Raw genomic sequence first — 22,369 nt, 5'->3', positions numbered from 1 at the left:
TAAATCAGGAAAATGTCTGACTCTCTTTACATGACAGTTACTTTCCAGAATCCCTTGAGAAACCATTAAAAATCAATGAAAGATAAAACACTGAGATTTACTGAGGGGCAGGCTTGTGGCAGGGGCCTTGTAACCTGTACATGAACACTTTGGCCACCAGGAGGAACTAGTGATTCACACAAACGGTGAGGCGCCATAACAGACTGTATAGTCCTGATCGATAAAACATAAAGAAAATAAAAAAGTGCTACCAATCGGTTCAGAGAGATATGATGCACATTTGCCTATGTCAACTTATAATGTTGCTGGATCAGATTAAAGGAAATGTGAGTAAGAAACTACTCAGCAGAAGATTTCTGTTCCAGAGTCACCAGCTCATTCACTGTAAAGTCGTCTGAAGATACTGGTTTACTATTTTGTCATCACTTAAGATGTTATACACATAATTACAATACAAACCCTGTAAAAAACATGCTATAAAACAATCACAACTGAGACTATCACCATTGAGAATCTAAACTGTTTGACCGACAGGAGACGAACATCTGATCCACTCACGTATAGCCATGCTACTTCTACACTGAGGACTATACCCATACGGACTCAAACACTGCTGTGTGCAATATGAAGTAGTAAAACAATCTCTATTGTTCCGCTGAAAGTTAAAAATACGCTGTGCAACCCTTGCTCGAGTGTGTGTGTGTGTGTGTGTGTGTGTGTGTGTGTGTGTGTGTGTGTGTGTGTGTGTGTGTGTGTGTGTGTGTGTGTGTGTGTGTGTGTGTGTGTGTGTGTGTGTGTGTGCGCGGCCCTGATGTGTCGTCAGTAGTTAAGAGGAGAAGTGAGAAGAAAAGCTCTCGGCACATCATCTGACGAGGCTGTTGGCGAAAAATAGTCACAATAATAAGACTCCAAAAATAAAAAGGTAAAACTCAACATGCTGTTTCCTTATGTCTGAACGCCGCTCGGAAGCTAAAGCTCTTTTTCATTCTTGACACTTCTTCACATGTCAGACTCTCAATCCAAATCCCCCCCCCCCTTTCATTATTTACATTTTCTATTTTTGACAGATGCCGCTGAAGGTTTTGGTGCTTTTGTTCCCTCCCCTCCCTCTGCCCCTTCCTGCTTTACTTGTGTATTTATGCACACAGATCCTGGCCTAAAGTAAACAGGCGGCACACAATAGCTCATTCCACAGGCTCCACTGTAATTCAGCCCTCTGGCCAAGATCTGAGCCAAACCGGCAATGACACGCTAAATCACTGAGTCCCCTCGAAGACACAGACTGGGAACGCTGGGCAGTTCCTGGTTACATACACACTGTATTTATATGCTGCACGTGTTCTATACAGTCATGTTCTGGGGGAGTTTCGAGACCATTATGGGCAGGTCAGTGCAGCAATGGGACCGTAGCAGAGAACTCAACACAAAGAAAATGATTGATACTTCCCTAAATACACAATATGAGGCTTTGTTCCAGTGTAATCCCCCCCCCCTCGTTCTCAGGGCCCGTCATCTCTCCATGGAAAACAATGGACCCTAACTGAGAAGTGTTGGCTTTTCTGGGCGGCACACCAGTAAATGACATGTTTAAAGAACTGAAATCAAGAAGGGGGAGGAATGTCTGGCATGCCCCGGTGCACTGGGGACGTTTGTGTCAAAACAGCCATTTTGTCTCCGTGGGAATCTGCTGTGTCACCTCCCTGCTGGACGCTCTCCTATTTACGTAGACCTGGAAAGGAGAGAAACACGGGAAGGAAGAGCAGAGGGTTAGCAGCCATTGGACACACACATGCACACACGCACGCACACGCACACACACACACACACCTGGATGAATCTATCCAGAATATAACTCCCTGTGGATTGAAGAGACAAAAACTTCCTCCCATTAGAGACGGAGCTGATTAAACTGTCAAGGAGCTAATAAGACATTAATTTCACGTTGGCCGAGACTTATTACACAACTTCCAAGGCCCATTGTTGTTAAATTATCTGCAACTTAATTGATTAATCCAATTTTAGACAGATTCTTTTGTACGTTCTTCTTCGTGTGCTTCTTTCAGACACACAAAAACACACAAAACAGCACCATGAAAGGACTTCTTATTCCCCAAAGCCCTCTGACAGGATGTAGCATGTTTCACAGAGTGCTTTTCTCTCCAGACATGACTCAAATCCCCAGATACTGAGCAAGGACCCGTCTGCACAACCTCCTCGAGTCACTCTCGTGTTCCAAACTATACTGCGTCCTAACCAAATGATAAAAGGCTCCGCAGCAAATGTGTAAATTGACCTTGAGTTGAGAATATTTTGTCAATTCGATTTGATTTTTATAAAAACTTCAGGGGAAAAAGGAGGAAACAACCACACACGGGTAGTAAAATGAGTGCATCCCAAAATGTGCAATACCTCAAAACGTCAATGGTGATATGCATACAGTCACATTTACAACTCAGAGGGACACACAGTGTACAATGGGATGACAGCACCGTCATACTTACAGGTACATGGGCTTTAAGAGTAGATGAGATGGTTTCTCATTGACATGGTAGAGAGGGAATGGGTCAAATCCACCAATAAAATCAACTGAAAACAAAGGATTAAACACATAAATTATGGAGCAAATCAAAAGACAATAACCAAATAAGACGCTTAACAAAAACAAACAAACATGCGTGACCAAAAACACAAAAACAATAACAACATGAGCTGAATGAGGAATGAGATGGAAACAAAGAGGACACAGTGGGAACAGGAGTAAAACAAGGGTGTGTTGACAGCTTGCCAAGAACAGGACACACTTTTTTCTTTCTTTTCAGTTTTTTAACTTTGACAAAAAAAACAAAAAATCTCTGCTTTAACTCTTTCTTCATCTGTGCATCTGCCTCGAGCCCGAGGGGAAGCTGGGGAGCAGGTGTAAGCTGGCCAGCTGTCAAAATAGCAGAGGCCTTTTTATCGCTCCGAAACAGAGGTGACCTTCAGCCGCCGAACCAAACGCTCAACCCTCTCTGTTTATTTTCTCGCTCTGAAGATCAGACTCCAGGCGAGGGGCAGACGAGCGTTACGCCACGCCGGGAACGAGAGGGACATGCTGGTACCAAAGGGCTGCGTATTTTTCACAGATGCGGAGAGATGTTTTTTTTTTGTTGAGATGAAGGAAAGTGCTCGCGGCTCTTTGGGGGGGGGGACACAAAAGGCTGAGTGGGAGAGAGGGCGGAAACGCAGGGGAGGACGAGGAGAGTCATGCTGGTCGGTCTGACTGACGGAGGAGGGGGGGGGAGGCAGAGAGATTAAGTTGAGCGAGAGTTTGTGAAAGAGGCCAGAATGTCCAGGGGGCTGTGAGACTCCTGTAAACATCGCGAGAGGAGGAACCTGATTCAGTGGAAAAAGACACCAAACAAACAGTGGATCCCGGACCAAGAGGAAAAGACGAAAAAAACAACAAGGGCAGATCTGTGACTTTCTGTGGGGAGGAGCAGAAAAACACAAGCCAGCCATGGAAACTACCGCAAGGCCAAATCGGTTCCATCCTGATAAGAGGAGGCCAGGGTGGTCTGCAGAATACTGATAGGTGGACAGGATGAGCGCACAGAGCCACAGGGTGCTGTGGTGGGGGGGCTGTCCCTATCCTCTGACCCTGCCCTGATCCTCTATAGGATTCATCTGTACACGTACACGCACCCCTCTTCCCTGCTCTTTTCTGTACCAGTGATTTTCTCATTATGAGCAGGTGGGGATCCATCTCCTGCCACGATAAACTGTGCTGAGGAATACACTTAGATGATAATGATGGCTGCCATTTTTAGATAATCCAACAACTCAAGGGACGGAGGAGATCTGTCGGTCTGTCTCTGTCAGTGTGTAAATCCAACACTTTGATTCTGAGTGAAACATCACAACAACAACTACAGGACTGTGATTTTTGGCCGACAATCAATGTCTCCAAGTCGAGTCCAGTCAGATTTTTCAGTGTATATTTACAGGAGTGAAATCAGAGAAGACACTAACATACTGCAGGCTGGGTAATGTGTCTTTGTAAAGTTTTACGGGACTTTTTGAGTCTTTCTGAAGTAATCTGTTCTTTATGGCTGTTGTGTGAATAGCAAACAAAACTTAAAAATAAATGCAAAAAGCTGTTCGCTTGGTATTCAAGTGTGGATGCCAGTATTTAATGTGTTCTTTCGAGAAAAGGTCACGACCTTGGAAACGGATATTGGCAGTTGATCAGTGCTTTTGCTCTGAGAGACGAGCTCGGGCTCAAGTCGCTGCTTCTCACTTGGACACACGCAAGAACTGAAAGGTATGTAGGTCAACACTGAAGGCATGTGTGTGGAGCCCCTTCACAAGCAGGGAATAATGTCAGACGATTATGTTTCAGTTTAAGTGGAAACCATGTGACGTCAATGTACAGTAGACTGCTGCATCTCAACCGTGTGTCTGTGTGTGTGTGAGCACAGAGATAAAGGGAAGAAGACCAGCAGGGAAAATGAGGGCGTTTGAGAATAAAAGAGTTTGAGGAAGACTGAGAAAATCGAGGGGAGACGGGGCGGTGACAAAGATGGAGATAAAGAGACAAACAGCTCCAGACTTCACAGCATATCTGTAACAATCTCTATAATATGAGATAGAAGACACAGTCTCTCTCTCTATCTCTCTCTCTCTCTGTCTCTCTCTCTCTAACACACACTCTGCATTTAAGGGAGCTCCAGCACTGACCCTCAGTCCTCACACACCATTACACAGCCATCATTGCAGCACAGGCTTATCATCTACTTTAAAGACTGGTTTAGTGGGTTTATGCTTGGTTCATTTTGCATATGAAAACTTCAGGTATGCTTGATGGACACTGCATTTAAACTTAATCACCCGTGAAAAGAAGAGGAAGGTTCCAGGCAACAATTCAGCCCCTTTCACGCTGGACAGAAGAAGCCACTAACTAACACCCGCTCACGTGTGGTGTCTGTCTTCGTTGGGAAAGGCCACGATCAGCGTTCAGTACTGTGACTCTGCAGTAATCTCAGGTTTTTATATCTGCAGGGATGGACACATGACCCCAGGGAGGACATGCTAATGTTCGACAGATCGGGGGGAACATTTGAACAGAAGCTATCATTGAGGCAATGAAGACTCGACTCCCCTGTGGGTGCCTTCTGCGACTGTTCGGCGTCTCAGCCAAAAATTACACCCACGTCGGTGTCTCTCTGAACATCGTTTCATTGGCATTGAGTTTAAAGAGACTGATGTTAACCAGTGTAACGCTGCTTTCTACCGTTTGAAAACCCTGTTCTCTGGAGTTTCTGTTTCGTTTAACGTCACACACCAGAACAAGAAACAGAAAAGCAAACTGGTCCACTGTCCTTGTGAAAGGCATCAATCGCCTTCTTTTTAGCAGGTTTAGCCACGTTTAGAAAACCCACATATTCCTGCTTATTTGGGTGTAAAAAGGGTTTATGGAGGGGGGCCACTTTAAAGCAATGGGTTTAATGTGACAGATACAATAAATGCTCTAATGTCCATTAACTGAATTTATAATAGATGAATAAACTGAGGGTGTCTCCAGCAGCTATAAATGAGCAATAAAATGAATGAATCGTGGACAATAAAATGAAAATAAGACATCTATAGGTCAAGTTTAATATGATCCAATGTGCAAATAGTGTGATGCAGAATGATGCTGAATATGCATGCACATGCATTTAGATATAGTTTTCAGCTCTTCTTCCTCTGTCTTAAAAACATATGTGTACAGGTCCCCTCTACATTCTGACCTGATCTTATTGAAAATGCTCCAGAATTTGCTTGGGATGATGTATGGCCTTTTTTTCATAACAATCGCATAGTTGAATGTAGGTGATATGTGTGCAGGCTCTACTTTGTGTTTGTCAAATACTGCGATGCAACAATGAAATAGTGTCAAGGATTTAGTAAAAACTATTGCGTGCACTTCAGGTTTAAGATCTATAAGTCGATAAAACTGTCCTGCTCTTACAACAAGGTCAATCAGGCCCAGTCTGTATAAACCCACAGTCCTGAGAGGAGAGGCAGCAACAGTGTCAATCCGTGTGGACCACTGGTTTGCAGAGGCTTTTATTTTGTTAGCTGGACAGATTATATCTGAATTTTAAACAGCAAAAATATCATATTCCACATGTACAGTATGAAATAGTTTAAGGCATTTTGAGGGGAGAACTGAAACAATAATTTAGGCCGGAAATTTGACTCCATCCCAGGCCACAATCACACAAACCATCAGACTGCTAATTTTGTAGACGAATACTATTTGTTGATGTAATGGGAACAGACTATAATATTTTAGCCACTGGCAAAGTCATCCAGATAAAAAAAAGTTTTAGCTTCATGTGTATAAATACAGAGCTGTAATTTTCCAGTCGCCTTTCCCGTCTGATCAGTCTCAGATTCATTCTGCAGCATGAGACCAGAGGAAGAATCTTCAGAGACGAGAAGAACAAAGAGTCCAGACACAGACGGTGTGGCCTCCACGAGGAGACAGAAAACTAAATCCACAGAAAAGTTATCAAAGATGCTTGGAACACTGTGTATGGTTTCTTTCTGAAAGCACGCTCACTTTACTGCAAGTGTCTACAACCTCTGTAAGGTACTTTATATCTTACTAGAAATATTTGAGGAAAATGTTGATTTTCTGTATTCTAGTGATATTTGCCTTATTCTGTCTCATTTCTTAATTTCTGATGCATTGGAATGTAAACACAGGTAAGTGTGAACAAAAACAATACGTTATGACTAAATAAAACACAAAGTGACAAATTAAACAGTGAAAGCACCGATTCTATAACCATGAACAATAATTACTTTGATTATATTGACAGTGAATTGACCCTAAAACCGAGCAAACCAAAAGAAATTCAGCCATTACACATTTTGTCATTAGCACCTCGGCTTGTCCTACAGTGACATATTAAAAGATCTTCTGTGAAAAATCCTTGTTCTTCGTGTTTGGCATCATTTTTCACTAACAGCGAGGTGATGAAGTGAAAACGGGTTGAGGCTTCTCTTTGATTTCTTTGACCTTTTCACTCGTACGCTGCCACCTACACATTAATCCATCCCTCCAGTTGCTCCGTCTGCTACGGAGGATTTTCTGGGGATGTGACTCAGCACACAGGGAGGCAGCATAATTAGCAGACATGCTAAAGCGAGCTTATCCCAGCGCTCGGCGGCTAACTCCATGACCTACTTTACAAAGAGGATTTTCCCCACCACTCACTCTGCCGGTGTGTCTGCTCACCACCGATAACTCTGTGTAACAAATTCACACACACACACACACACACACACACACACACACACACACACACACACACACACACACACACACACACACACACACACACACACACACACACACACACACACACACACACACACACACACACACACACACGGCGGGGTCCAAAGGTTCTGAGACCCCGTTTCCCCTTCACTTCAAATGGAAAGACTTTTCGACCCCACTGATGTGTGTGCACGTACACACAGACACATGCATTTATACAGTGAGAGAGGAATAGAGGAAGTGCTGACACACACACACACACACACACACACACACACACACACACACACACACACACACACACACACACACACACACACACACACACACAACTAAGCCGAGGGTGTATGATGCTTGTTATTCTGCCCATTGTGTCTCTATTTCTTGTTTTTCTTGTGTGTGTGTGTGTGTGTGTGTGTGTGTGTGTGTATGCATGTTTCATCCCCCTAGTCTTTACGCAAGCCTGAGCACTCTAATCTATCTCACCCCTCTCCCTGGAGAGCGAGGGAGTGCTTGTCGTGAGAGGAATTCCTGTCTCGTCTCCTTAGTCGTGAAACGCTCATCTTGCCTCGTGTTGTTTGTTCCTGCATATTACCCCCCGTCTTATTTTCCCCTCCGTGGCTCGCTCCTGATAAACACCTCCCTCACGTACTCCTCTATCCGTCTTTCCTCCTCCCTCTCTTTCTGCCTCTCCCAGAGGATGCTTCCTGTACCCGTCTTCTCTTGGTGAGGCGCAATCAACAGGGAAGTTATTGACCAGCAAGGCACTTAATGAGGCTGATACAACGAGTGACCAGAGACCTCTAACTTTTTTTACAACAAGCGCACCTCGTTACAGCTCGGAAACCAGAGAAAGGAGAGCGAGAGAGACGGGAGAGAAAGAGGAAAAGAGAAAGGACTTCTTGAACATACTCAAATTGGATTGTGATACTTGGCTATTCCATCTACCTGGGATGAAACCACGAGGCCTGCGAGGGAGAAGTGATGGAAAAGTTCTGAGTGGGAGGAGAGATGCTAATTCACCCAGAAGGCTCACTGCAGAAATTTGCTTTAATCTACAGATCAAATGAGGAGAGAAAACGAGAGCGGCAGAGGGGCCTTGGCTGGTTTTTGTGTTGATGAGAGAGTGTGCGTGTCTGCATGAACAAAATACGTGTGTGTGTGTGTGTGTGTGTGTGTGTGTGTGTGTGTGTGTGTGTGTGTGTGTGTGTGTGTGTGTGTGTGTGTGTGTGTGTAGGCTAAGGCAGGATTGCGATAACAAAGAGTTGGATGCGATGTTGCAGCGTTTTTCGCTCCAGCACAGCCTGAATCACAGAAGAACTACCAGATGATTAAAGCCAATAAAAATCACATCATTTTCTGCAACCTTTCCTTATTGCTTGTGGGCTATTTCTTATAGTTTATCTCCGTTTTTTTAGTGTGGACGACTGTCTGGTATGATTTTTAACAATCTCTGCCAACTGTCCACACTCGGAGCTCAAAGGTCCCAGACAAAAAAAACAAATGAAAAAATTGTTGAGGCGATAAAGTCTTTCTTTTTTAAGTTCCAGATGAAATGGTATTACCCTCCCAGGAATACTTATGGGTGATTAAGTGGTGCTGCCCAGAGCTGGGAGGGGAAATCAGTTGGATGGTAACGCTAAACACTCACAGCCAGTGAGTCTCTGGTATGTGACCACCAGAGAGCTGCTCGGACTCGTGTGCCACCGGTCAACGGGAACACACACGGAAACCACATCAAAATCCTCCCAAATTACAAGACTCTGTTGTCAAGGACGCTTTTAGTACATGTAGTGCTTTGTTCATCGTGCTGTTTAAATCCAATTACAGTTTTGGTTACAGCCAAGCACCATATTCTTTATACTTTAGCTGTTTTCAGATATGAAAGTATCGGTCATTTGGGACAATTGGATCCGGAAATTATCCCGACGTTTCCTTTCACATATGAAGAACGCAGCAGCAGACTCTCCAGGTCTGGGTGGAGCAGGCAGGAGGCAGGACAGGAAGTATAAATGCCGCTGAGGAAATCCCATGTTTTTGTTTACAGCACATTGACACCAGCGTGGATTCTTATCACCAAAAGCTCTCGCATCTCATCGTCTTTCAGCATCTGTCGTCGTTGTCTTCCTTGTCTCTGAGGTTTTCTATTCTCACATACAGCCCCTCTGGATAATTTCAGGAGCATATCTGGAGTTCAATGAATGTCTGGAAGCTGCTTTAGTATTCCAACAAGCGCATATGAGTGTGGACTTGAGAAACCCCTCAGCTAATCCTCACAGAGTGAGCTTGTTTGTTCAGCCATTACATAAACGGCTCTGAATGGAATAGAACTCATTTACAGAGCTGACTCTCTATTTAACTATGTCTCCTCTAGAACAATAGATCATCAACAGCCAAAATAGATATCAGAGAAGCTAGTTCAGTGAAAGAAAACTGAAAATATTTCTCTTTCTTTCAGCCTTGAACTAGATCTTGCACTTGCCCGCACTTCCGCACTTTTATGTACATTTTTGGTTAAATATAATTTTCTTTCCTTTCTGTTTTAATGCATTTTTTTTTATTAGATTTAATAAAAAAAATGTGTATGTACTTATCTCTTAAATATCATTTGAACATGTTCCTATGTTTCTTAAAATCTGTTCTCTTCCTTTTTTTAAATTACATTTTAACATGTTTTTTATTTTCATCCACACTGCATGTAAACCACTTTGAGCTGCATTTCTTGTACGAAAGGTATGAAGTGTATTAACAGTTTATTATTATCCAACCATCTGACACCTGCACCTTCCTGCATTTGGTTTCAAAGCATTGCTTGAATATATCTGTAAAGACAGATTCTCATGCATGTGAGCAGCTATGTGTCGTAGACAGCCCTGCAGCACTAATCAGATATTTATGACTCCCACCGACCCTTAAGATCAAATGTTTCCTCTCATCTGATTGGCTAACCCTCCGCAGGACCTCTGACCTGCTTCCTATGAGGTCACAGCAACTGGGATATTAATCACAAGTGTCCGTTTCTGGTTTCTCCTTCTTCTCACATTCTCATATGACTCTACTTTTGGCTGGCATATTTTTTTATGTTCACACCGTCGGCCCTTTTTACACACGTAAAGGTCAACGCCACATTAAAGGTTTAACAGGGAACGACATAAAAACAACACAGACAGGAGGAAACAGAGCGAGGAGCCACTTCAAAGAAACGATGACTATGTTTGAGTAGTGGCACGACACAGATGTGAGGAGCGAAGGTGTGTTTGTGTTTGCGTACGAGAGAGAAAGTGGGGGAGGTGCACCCCTGCAGAATGAAAACACCCCACCCCACGCAGGCTTCAGACAGCTGGGGGGACAAACAGGGGGGTGCGTGGAGAGACGGAAGTGAGAAAAGTGAAAGCCAGAGTCCATTAAAGGAGGAAAATAACAGGTTTGCGACAGCGAGGACCACACAGAACGTCGAGGGGGCGCGGCGAGGCGACGAGAGGACACGTGAAAAGAGAAAGGGAAGAATGGGCTGAAGGAGGTGAGGAGAGGGAACACATGGCTGCTTTGGTTCTGGAGGGAGAGGGCCCAGCTGGTGTGGGGGAGGAAGGGGGAGGGAGAGAGAGAGAGAGTGAGAAGAGAGCTCGAGCTGGGAATAGAGGGATGGGGAAGAAAGATGCGGCCCTGCTCTTCCCAACTTGGGAGTCGACTATCTCATGTTAGTGAGTGGGTTTGTTTCAATCATTAATGCAAGGCTCGGTTTCAAGAGTGTGTGTGTGTGTGTGTGTGTATTTGTGTGTGTCTGTGTGTGTAAGGGGAGGTTGAGCGACTCACAGCTGTCCTCCTCCTCAGTGATGGCGCTGACAACGTAGCAGGCGTACACGAAGCCCAGGAGCTGTGGACACACAAGCAAACAGGAGAGGTTAGACTCCGCAGAGCAGCAGATGAACAACAGTGTGTTGGCTTTAATGGACAAACAGATAATACAGAAAGAACACCCGGAGGAGAACAGACAGTTATGACTCTGAGAGATGGAGGCTGTGCAGTCTCGGGGGGGGACTGCAGTGTGCGGCCGGTGCAACACTGTAAAGAACGACACTACAACGGAAATGATTGATTATCTCATAAAATAATAATGCAATAATAAAGATTTTATAGACTAAACAATTAATCGTCACGAAACCATCAAGACTATAAAACTATAGGTGTAACGTGAAAGGGGTCACAAGTATTTTTGAAACCACACACGTTTAGTTACTTTGCCTGCAACTTTAATGTTTTACTGTGGTCACTGCTCTCATCAGCATCAGGCTACATCCCAATTAATACATTTTTACTAATTACTTACTAATTAAAGCACCAAACATAAACTAGTGGAGCACTTGGCAGCTAAAGCGACAGATGTTCCCCTCAAAAGTCGGTGGAGACCAAAAAATAACATTTGGGGGAACTGGCAGGAAAAGATCTGGATAATATCCAACGCAACTTACTCAGATATTCCAGGAAAATGTCGAGTTCAGCGCATGTCTGAAAGCAGCTTATATGTCCTTTTTTCTAATATATTTACTTTTGCAGGTTTTAATTTGAAAATGTAGATCAAAAACCGTCCAGGTTCATACCAAAAATAATCTCTGTCAAAGCTAACTCGCCTAGTAATGCAGGTCACATGACCATTGACTTACACCTGGCATGCACTCACAATTGAGAATTGACACCGCTTACTGCAACAAGATGGCGTCCTGTGCATGTAGGCAGCTGTAGCATTATAAAGTAATTCATTATCCATGTTGCATTCAACACTGGTATTCTAGGAGGATGCTGTTTTAGATCACAGTTCACACGGTTGATTGTGATGAATCAAGGAATGAGACATAATGATCCAATCAGGAAGCGAACGTGGATGTCTGGGTTGTTGTTTAAACAGTCTCAGCTTCTGCCCGTCCAACCCTGGAGATTACGAACTGAAATGGAGAAAAGCAGTGTTTACAAAATGGAATTGTTTAGTGGCTTGAAATCTCCAGAGTAGAAAGGATGTGAGACAAATCTTTTGTTTAAAACTAAAAATATATTAGTGGCAGCGTTTTTGAGCAAACAGCTCAAACCCACCGCACACAACCCGCCCAGCACCAAACAGACAAAGTTAGCCTGAAACCACTCAAGCACTTGGCAGCTGAAGCTACAGATATTTCCCTCAAAAGCCGGTGGAGACCAAAAACAAAGCAAAAACCTAAAGGGAACACTGGACTTACATCAATCAGGTGGCCCGAAACACAACCAATCCAAATTAACAGAGACGTGCTGGGCATGTAAACAGACAACTGTTTACTGACATGTTCAGCATATCAATCTGAAGGTAAAACTATGTCAGCGCTATGTGTTCACAGCTCTCCGGAGTTTTACTGCAGTATCTGTGTTGGCAGTGCTATAGAAGTGGACAGGGTTTCCACAGTGTACATACAGTAGCTGCTCAACCGAGTGGGCACACACACAGCACTGAGAATAGCCTGTGGAACTGGCAGATGGCTGTCATCGACTCAGAAACGGACACGGTGAGAGACAGTCTCTCACCACCGAGCCATCCATCCATCATCTGGCACTCAGCCATGCCAATTAAAACAGCACCGGGCACGCTGCCCTTCTCACACACTGGGTACACAAACACAGAGCCCATGGAGGGACTGACTGGCTATTTATATAACATTGATTCAACCTATAACTGGGCCTGGCCTATGTAATTATAAGAGGAACAGTTTGCACGTCTTTATTCCGTTTTTCATGCGTGTAATATATGTGGCCTTCACAGAAGTTCATCCAGATGTAGATTAAATGTTTTATTTATGAATGAAACGCAGCTGTGGTGTCTAGTGGAGGAGAGAATGGGTCCGTCTCTGTGTGGGCTCGATAAGATTCGTACCTCTCTCCTCTCCCTGCTTCTCTCTCACCTGTTCTCCTGGCTCTGGTATCTAATTGCTGGTCTCACCCCATCCATTACTGTGGCGGTGAAATGGAGGTGAATTAGCATATGTATAAAGCCAGTGTCAAACACAAGATGGTGTTAACAGCAGGGGGCACACCCTGTTTTTCCCAATTGTATTGTGTCTGTGTGTGTGCACGCATGTGTGTCCAATGTGTGCTTTTTCCCTGCAGAAGTGTGTGCTCGGACAAGTTAATATCTAATGCATGAGTGCACGTTTGTGTGATTTGCATAAAGGGTTGCTGTTGTGGTCTGAGTCACAACATTATACAGCCAACATGTCACAGCAGAGGAGGCTTAGGAAACAATAGTGTTTGCATATCATATGTGAAGATGGTGGTGGAGCAGGCTGCAGTGGGCCGTGTTCAGACCTGCTATTAACGTCCATCCTGAGTGATCAATGCACGCAGCCACATGACCACCTCCCAATGCAGTCTGAGGGATTGGATCTCTTCATCACCACTTGTGATCAGATCTCTCAGGACGGGTGTCAGGCCTGAACAGTGCCACAGAATGACAACGTTTTACAAATCACGGCTGCTTGCAAAATAGGAGAAAAAACTGACCATGTTCATTTATGAATCACGAGAATGTGAGACTGTTTAGTTGAGAGAAACTTGAGACGATTGAAATGAGAAGAAAATAATCTTTTGTTAGAAATCCCAGCAAATCCTCAAACGCCCACATCGGCCAGTTTCTGGTCTGAACCCTCAGTCAGTCATGATCTAAAATATAATCGTTGTTTGTATGATAGCACAGCACATCATTTATCTACTCAGCAAATGAATCAATGAGGAGGCACTTGTCGGTATCTACGAATGTGAGAAAGAAACAGAATAGAGGGGAGGAAAGAGCGTATCAGACAGATTTAGTCTCAAAGATTTTCAGTCTGGTACAACACAAAGCGGCTCAGGCGATGACGACAGAAACAAGACGAGGCCAGTTTTATATCTAAAGCTGCGCTGTCGCCCCGAGGGAAAACAAAATACAATACGACTGACATGCTGCGGTTACTTTTAGCTGCAGCGCACATTTATAAATAACACTTGTGAATAGACAAATCCGACGCAGCACTAAATTCAGTGAAAGCCAAAGAGTGGGTGCTGCTCAGCGATGGGACATCACTGCCATGTCTCACACCTCCACTGATAAAAACGATCACGTCTGGACAGTGAATCTGGAAGATCTCCATCCCTCCACAAACCGATATCATCTTTGTCTTCCCATTTCCTTTTCGGAGGCCTCAGTACAGTAATTTTACGTAAAGGAGGCTAATAAGATCACAGAAGGGACCACTTGGTGGTTTTTCCCTGGAGGCGCTTCTGCCCTTAAGTAATACAGGTCAGTGTCCTCAATAATAAGTGACAAGTCCACTTATATCTTCCAGCATAGTTAATGGACTCCCACCAACACACACAGACACACCCACACAAGCATGCACGAACGCACGCTCCCCTGCTGTCTTCTTTGACTCTGATTCATTTTGGAAATTAATGTCATATTAATTAAGCTCATAAAGCCCCTGCATGTCCTCTGAGACTTGATCTCAGTCTGTCTGGGAGGACGCGTCACACCAAAGCCAACTCTTTCATCTGCCAATCATTTCTTGCACTCTGCACAGTCTCTTTCTAAACACAAGTCTCCACCTCTCTCTAGCTGTTTTCAGACATGAACTGCAGAAAATGTCAGACAAATTGGATCCAGAACATTCAGACGAGGGGCGGTGCCTGGGTCGAGCATGTAGGGAGGAAATTATGTATTATATTTCTGTTTATCAACAAACGCTCTCCAATCTCGTTGTCTTTCCAAGAGGACATCTAGATCTGTGTCTTCTAGGTGTACAACACCGCTTTTGCATCCTGATATATAATCTTCTGGCTTCCACGTTTTACAAACGCTATCAACATCAGTTTTCCAGACATTTACCTAGAGGGCTGGCAGGAAAAGTTTATATGCAACATATCCGAAGCAACTGACTCAGACATTTACGTTCTCACACGCAGCCCCTCCGGTTAATTTCCGCAGTTCAGTTCAGGTCTGTAAAAGCAGCTTGTGTGTCCTTGTTTTATTGTCTCTCTAACAAATTCCACCCTCCTCTGCAGGTTGCAGGACAGTGAACAGTGGACAACTGACTTAAGGAAGCATGACAGCGAAAACAGAGGCACAAAAAGTTCAGCCCCGGATGAGCACAAACATCAAAAGCAAAGCTATCCTCCAGTGGGCCCCTTCATTTACTATTCACTGTGTTGCAGAGGAAACTTAAGACGGTATTTGTGACCGTTCAGCATTATCTGAATTTCTTTTCCCTCGAAAATGAGGGCGAAAAGAAGTTGAATGCTCGGGCAATAATTTGTGTGTGTGTGTGCGTGAGAAGGAGGCCAGCTGCTGAGCTAAGAAGGAAGGCTATTTGTATTTGCATAGGCTAATGAAGGTCAGGTAGAGAGAATGTGCCGGTTCACAAAAGACCCATAATCACCTTTGACAGCGCACTCTCACTCATAAACGTCAGCTCAACACGCACGGCTCTTCCTCATGATTAGAGGCTTTCATTCTTCTCAGTTATTCGGGGCGACTACAATAAATCAGAGCAACAGTCAAATTCATTTAACTGTCAAGATCTAATTATATTTGACAGGGTTTCTACGGGATGTTTTTATTAATATTTGACAATATTTCATCATCTATTCATTCAGTTATTCCCCTCTGTTTCAGCTTGTCACATGTTATGCTTCTTATGTTTCTTAGTTTAAACATTTAACATTTACGATTTTAGACTTCAGGTTGGACAAAACAAGCCGTTTGAAGGAGCCATCTTCTCCTCTGCAGTTTCCCCACAATTTCCTAATTCTAACTGTGATTAATTGGTTGGTCAAAAATAACGGACAGATTAATCAATTATGACAACAATTGCAAGTTTCAGACTGCATTTTGCCAGATTTTCTCACACAGTTGGAGCCGCCTCTGGTGCACAGCCGCTGGGCCCGTGCACGTGCCAGTGCTGTGATGGATATCTGAGTCGATCTACAAGCTAATTAACACGCTATTGATCGTAGCTCAGTGTCAGGAGAAAACTCACAGAGTGTACTCTAATGACAGGAATTCCTAGGTAGAATATATCACAGGGGAGAGAGACGGAGGACGGAGAGGGAGCGGGCTGGTGCAGACGTCTTGTAGGTTAATTACACTGGACTTTCGGCCCGACAATGAGACACGAGGCTTCTCTGCACAAAATTAGATGTGTGTGTTTGTGTGTGGCCAGCTGCATGTTTAATGACAAAACATGATGAGATGGGGACTGCGCAGAGCACATCCACCTGTTCTCCTCTCCCAGCCCCCTCTCAACACACACACACACACACACACACACACACACACACACACACACACACACACACACACACACACACACACACACACACACACACACACACACACACACACACACACACACACACACACACACACACACACACAGAGATAAAAGCTGTATGAGGAGCTTGTTCCTCCCTGCAGTCCCAGAGAAGAACAGATGATTTTAGATGATGTCTTAGTTAACTGGAATTTTTCAACTTGGGACCTATGTGTATTAATGTGTGCGTGTGTGTAAATGAATGATATCTACAAACAACTTCCGGTTGATCGCCTCCACCAGCAAGTGCATCACGGTAGAAGTGGCTATAATGTCATCTTATGGGGCAACTGCGACAGTCCACGAAATGTCTTTTTTCACCAATAAAAGTCTTGTGAGACTTTGGTTGTTGCAGGAAGATGGAGGCGGAAAAGTGAGTGTGAGTGAAAGAGAGAAAGTTGGAGAGTGGAGGATATTAATGAACAAAACAATAAGGGCTGATATGAGCAATTTATTGGCGAAAAAATACGGACATTTGTGGACTGTCGCAGTTGCCCCATAAGATGCATTGTTGCAGCTTCCAACGGAGACTGGACTGATTCCAAAAGTTTTGTTACCATTCCCTTTACACTCCCAAGTTTATAGACATAGGGCCAAGTTGAAAAATACCCTAATCCCCCTTTAAAGGGAAGAGAATATAGAGTTTTCTGGAAGAAGAAACAACTGGACAAATCGTCAAACTGGCACTTAAACTAAAACAACCAGTTATACTTAACAAATAAAGCGAAAATCAAACTTGTCGTGAGAAGTTTATCCCTTAAATATTGCTTTTCAGTTCTTTTTAACCCCCCTTCTCTTTTTTGCCTGTATACTCTCAGAAGTTTAACATAAAAAAGACCAAATACTAGAGTAAAATTAATCCGAGGAAAATCCATTTCGCTGCAACACATATTAACAATTAAAGCTCTTGGCAGAGAGAGCCTTTGAAGAACAATAGCGGGCGGTCCCGTTTCTATGATGTACTGCGAGTGGCCCGACACGCTATGCAGTGGCCAGTTAGAGACTTGGAGACTTTGCTCCTCTGGTCTTGAGGTCTTTTCTCTTTTCCGCTCTGTTTTGCAGCAGCCAGCAGAACTAATAACTGCTCACGACTGCATCATAAGTCTTTTAATCCTGGGATCTTTATAATCCTTTCAAGCAGATGCTGTGAAACTTACAGCACAGGCACAATGCAGTGTCAGGCCTGACATACTGCAGATGTTACTTTATGCTATTATTAAACTACACAATCCATGGCCACTTGATTGTGGAAATATTACTGGACTTCAAATACAAGCACATCAAAGATCCCTCAGCTCTCTGTGCATCGTGCACACAAATAGAGGAACAACACAAATTCATCCCAGTGGTGATGGCTCTTCGGTATGAGAGTTTGAAAAACACATCATGGACTTATCAAAGCGAGGACCCGGACCTTTTGGATGAGTGATGGGTTGGGTGGGGGTGAACACTGTTTTTATGCTGCTGAACTAAGTGAACCTGAACAACCACAAGACACACAACCAGCCTCATTCTGTAGGCAGGCACCGCCCCGAGCTGCAATCACAGGGGTCAGCCCACACGAGTCCCACTGAGGGAACTCTTCTAATCAACCGGGGGGCCGCTATTTGTCCCCAACCCTACCATGGCCCCCGGCATATAACAAGCCTCACTTATACGCAGACGTATAGACCGACATGACAGAGCCCCGAAGGCCTGGAGAAAATGAGAGAAGGAGCTAAAGTGACGATGAGTGAGAAATGCAGGGTGTCGTTTTTTGTTGTTTGACTTGGTGAGAATTTGATCGGCGTGAAGGTCAAACAGTAAGAGATCTGGGCGGGGAGAGGAGACAGGAAGACAGACAGAGTGGAGAGATTGTGACGAGGGGAAAAATAGGTGGAAAAAGGAGGAAATGAGCAATGGAACGAGAGAATGACGCAGGCTGCCGTTCCTCTCTTTATCAACTTCCACTCGGTGCAGGGAACAGAGAGGCAGCAGAAGAAAGCATTGCCTGTGGCAGCAATAGTCTACACTAAATGATGTGTGTATGTGTGCGCACTTTTTTTTATTGCCTCTATAGGTCCATATCCAGCATAAACACTGACCTTGTCAGGACCAAAAGACCTCATGGGATCAAAGCCTGGTACTAATGAGGCAACACATAATTTCCAAGGTCCTGAAGGTTAAGGGTAAGATGTAAATTGTGGTTAGGTTAAGGTTTGGGTTACGTATGAATTGGTCATGTTTGAGGTTAGGATCAAGGTTCTGGTTAGGCTCTGTACAACGAATGGAAGTCAATGCAAAGTTCTAATGAGGATAGTTGTGAAAATTGTTCAGGTCAGACGCTTTCATAATCATAACAGGAAAATATCTTGAATATTCAGGCAAGGGATGGTGCCTAAGTAGAGCATGCAGGAGGCAGTGTGTGTGTGTGCATGTATATCTATAGTTATGAGGGACAATTTAAGATGATTGTGAGGACATTTTGGCTGGTCCTAACAAATTAAATTGGCTTTTTGAGGGTTAAGACTTGGTTTTAGGGTTAGGGTTAGAATTAGGTTTATGCTAGGGTTAGGATTAGGCATTTAGTTGGGATGGTTAAGGTTAGGGTAAGGGTAAGGGGCGGGGGAATGCATTATGTCAGAGTGTGCTCACAACTATAGAGAGACGTGTGTGTGTGTGTGTGTGTGTGTGTGTGTGTGTGTGTTCAACAGCTCTGACAGCACTTTGACATCTCTCACTACTCCCTTTAGCATGTAAGACTTCTGTCTGGATGTAAACTGAATCTCACATCTTGCTCCGTTTATCTTCTCCTCTCTCGTATACCTTTCTTCCTAACTACCCTCCATCTCACCGGAGATGTTTTCTCAGACTCAGATGTTTTATTTAACAGCCGAGGCGGTGCACATGGAGCTGAAGCAGACAGGATGGAGGAAGGATAGAGAGAGGAGGAAAGAAAGAAAGAAACAAAAAAAAGAACCGGTGGATTTTCCGCTGACTGTAATGACGGGGGAATCATTAATGATCATGACACCAAAGCAATTCAATAGCAATATGTGCTGTAGGATGGATGGGCTAGTTGGTGTTTCAGTGAAGGCAACAAAGAATACGCTACAATGGCAGACAGGAGCAAAATATTCCCCTCAGTGATAAATGAATAATTCATGATGGCAGTTTGAAAAGGTTGCCTCCACTTCAAGCTCATCCTTTAAACCCTGACGTTACTTTTTTTTTGCTGAATTTTGCCCGAAGCCTCAATCGGCAGCAACACAGGTGTGACGCTCCCAAATCCAAAGCTTCACTTCTGAGCGGCTCCCTTCTCACTCAATGACGAATCCGAGCAGATAAATGACAGTGACGCCTCCATTACTGCCCAATGGATCCACATTTTTCATCTTAATGAAACATGCTCGTTGGAGCCCAAACTAAATATTTAATGGCCTCTCACTGCAACCTTGAAACCCCTCGAACAAAGACAAAGAGACACCCCACTTTCTTCCCTTTCTTTTCATTCATCCCTTTCTCTTCCTGTCTGGCCCTCCCCTCAACCGGAGAAGGAGAAAAAGGAAAGACACAACAAGAGTGGACATCTCAAAGGAGTCCATTTCTGAGAGGAAGTGAGGATACAAAGAAAGTGACACTGGGATTTCAGCACCATTTTCCCCTGCTCCTCTAATGAGCTGTGCCCACAGAGCTGCAGTTAGATACTCAGCTGGACAAAACGCAGGCGTAAGGGTGTTACTGTTTCTTATATAGGAGTAAAAGCCCAAGTGGGACAAGGAATGAACCAATTCACTGTCTATAATGCAAGAGCTACGGTTCAGTGAGAGCTGGGGTTGTAAAGTGAGGTCAGTCTTTTTATCACCCGCCTCTCTCCACGGGGGTGACAGGACGAATGGTACGATCCAGTGCTTCTCAACAACTGGGTCTTTCTGCCAGTTTTTCTAATGTGCCGTGTTATCACCTAGAGTCGCAGCACTTAGCACTTTTCCAGGTCTAAATTAGTCCAAGATTTAACAGTAAGAACGAAAATCAACCAGATTCTGAAACCTGAACTCAAGTTCATGGCCGTTGACGCTGCCGTGTATTAGCTCCCTCTTCCTCTTGGACAACATCTGCGTCCATTAAACGTACAACTTAGCCACTAGGGGTCTCTCAAACAAAACAATAACAAAAGACCTATTACGACATGAAGCAGCAAGGGATCATGGGAGATGTTGTGTTCACCACCAATGCAGAAGAAAATCTAACCGACGCAACTCAGGCACAAATTCAGACTATATTCACGTTATGCAGCAAATGGCAATGAATTATCGTGATCCTTTATAAGTGATCAATACAAACAGTGGAAAGAAATAACTGTCGACTGGCAAACTGGCAAACTGGTGGTTAACCTTAGTCCTGTAACGTCCTGTTACCTTGTGTTAAATTGTGGATTCCTCTGAATTTGAAAATTGTTGGAATTATTTTGGATAACGTAAGTACACAAGTCAACAAAATTGTTACGCATTACATGTTTAAATCCACTTCACATAAAGTGACTGTGAGAAGGGGTGTGTGTGTGTGTATGTGTATGTTCACAAAGGAGTCAAAGTGTGTGTGAGTGAATGTTACTGCGAGTTAGTGTAAGTGTGTAATGTGCATGAAGCCAAATGCCTGCTGTGCTGGCAACTCCAGGTGGCCCCCGTCCAACACGAGGTTAGTCAGTCGTACAGGAGTGTGTGTAAATGTGAATGCTGGCAGGATGGGAGTTTGTGGTGTATTCAAACCGAGCTGTACAAAGAGGACAATAACAGTCCTTCCCGTGTTTGAGTAACCTGTAAGCAGCTGGCAGGTCTGAGCCTCCGCCAGACAAAACAACGGATCAATTTTTCATTCAGCGACCGGGGCAGAGGAAGGGAGGCTGCCACAGACAAAACAACAGAGCGCCGTGGAAGTGTACTCAGAGAAGTGATTGAAGGGAAACAAAAACATCACCTTCATCTCCATCGTCTTCACCTTTCACATACATGAATCCCACAGCGAGTGCGGTCGCTGCCGGTGTTAGTTAGGCAACGTAATACGATGAGTTCCTGGCACATGTTCAGACGCGCGTGAATCAGCATGTGAAAATGTCAAGTGTAGCTTGTACTCACAGCAACAAGGATCTGTGTGCCGCTGTGCACGACCTCGATGTACTGGTAGTCCAAGAGGCAGCCCATGACAGAGATGTAGGAGTGGCTCTCTGTGGTGCGGATCCCTGGAGCCTGTGGCATCTCTCTCCTCACACAGCCCGGCCCATGCTCGCTCCACCAGGAGTGATGGGCTGAGATGTTAAATGTCAGCAGGTCACTGTCCTGGAAGGAGAATACAAAAAGTGAACAGTTACTTCTTAGTTTGAACTCTATTCATTACTTATGAAGTACATTAATTTATTCTTTATGGAGGAAACCAAGGCTGGATCACAAGTCAGGTTTGTCATGACACAGGAAGCTTATCTCTCGGCATTATGGAAGATGGTTCATGTGGCTGTTTCCTCATTACCTCTGTCTGTCCCTCTGTTAATTAGCAGGACAACAAAAAACTACTGGATGGATGACCACAAAAGTTGGTGGATGGTTCATTTTTGGGTCCAAATATAATAAATAATAATAATACATTTTTGTGCGGATTTGTATTAGGGGACGAATCCAATAATTTTTTGTCCACTTTCTCAAAAGGGCATTTTTCTAAATCT

At 44.1% G+C, this 22,369-nt stretch overlaps 1 protein-coding gene across 3 annotated transcripts in view; it reads right to left on the bottom strand.

The window, feature by feature from the left end:
- Positions 1 to 764: 764 nt before the first annotated feature.
- nkain4 (sodium/potassium transporting ATPase interacting 4) overlaps positions 765 to 22,369 on the bottom strand; it is a 46,559-nt gene continuing 24,954 nt past the window's right edge. Inside the window, exons 4-7 of one of the 3 annotated variants that reach the window (XM_034589917.1) lie at positions 21,789 to 21,989; positions 11,126 to 11,186; positions 2,502 to 2,586; positions 765 to 1,729 (exon numbers count right to left, since the gene is read on the bottom strand). In XM_034589917.1, coding sequence (XP_034445808.1) covers positions 1,720 to 1,729; positions 2,502 to 2,586; positions 11,126 to 11,186; positions 21,789 to 21,989 — 357 coding nt within the window. In that variant the 3' untranslated portion in view covers positions 765 to 1,719. Of the gene's footprint in view, positions 1,730 to 2,497; positions 2,587 to 11,125; positions 11,187 to 21,788; positions 21,990 to 22,369 lie in introns of those variants that run through there. The other 2 variants (XM_034589920.1, XM_034589919.1) reach the window with 2 other exon arrangements.

This window comes from Hippoglossus hippoglossus, chromosome 7 (genome assembly GCF_009819705.1).
Source record: "Hippoglossus hippoglossus isolate fHipHip1 chromosome 7, fHipHip1.pri, whole genome shotgun sequence".
Classification (NCBI taxonomy): Eukaryota; Metazoa; Chordata; class Actinopteri; order Pleuronectiformes; family Pleuronectidae; genus Hippoglossus; species Hippoglossus hippoglossus.
This window is presented reverse-complemented; position numbering and strand designations above follow the sequence as displayed.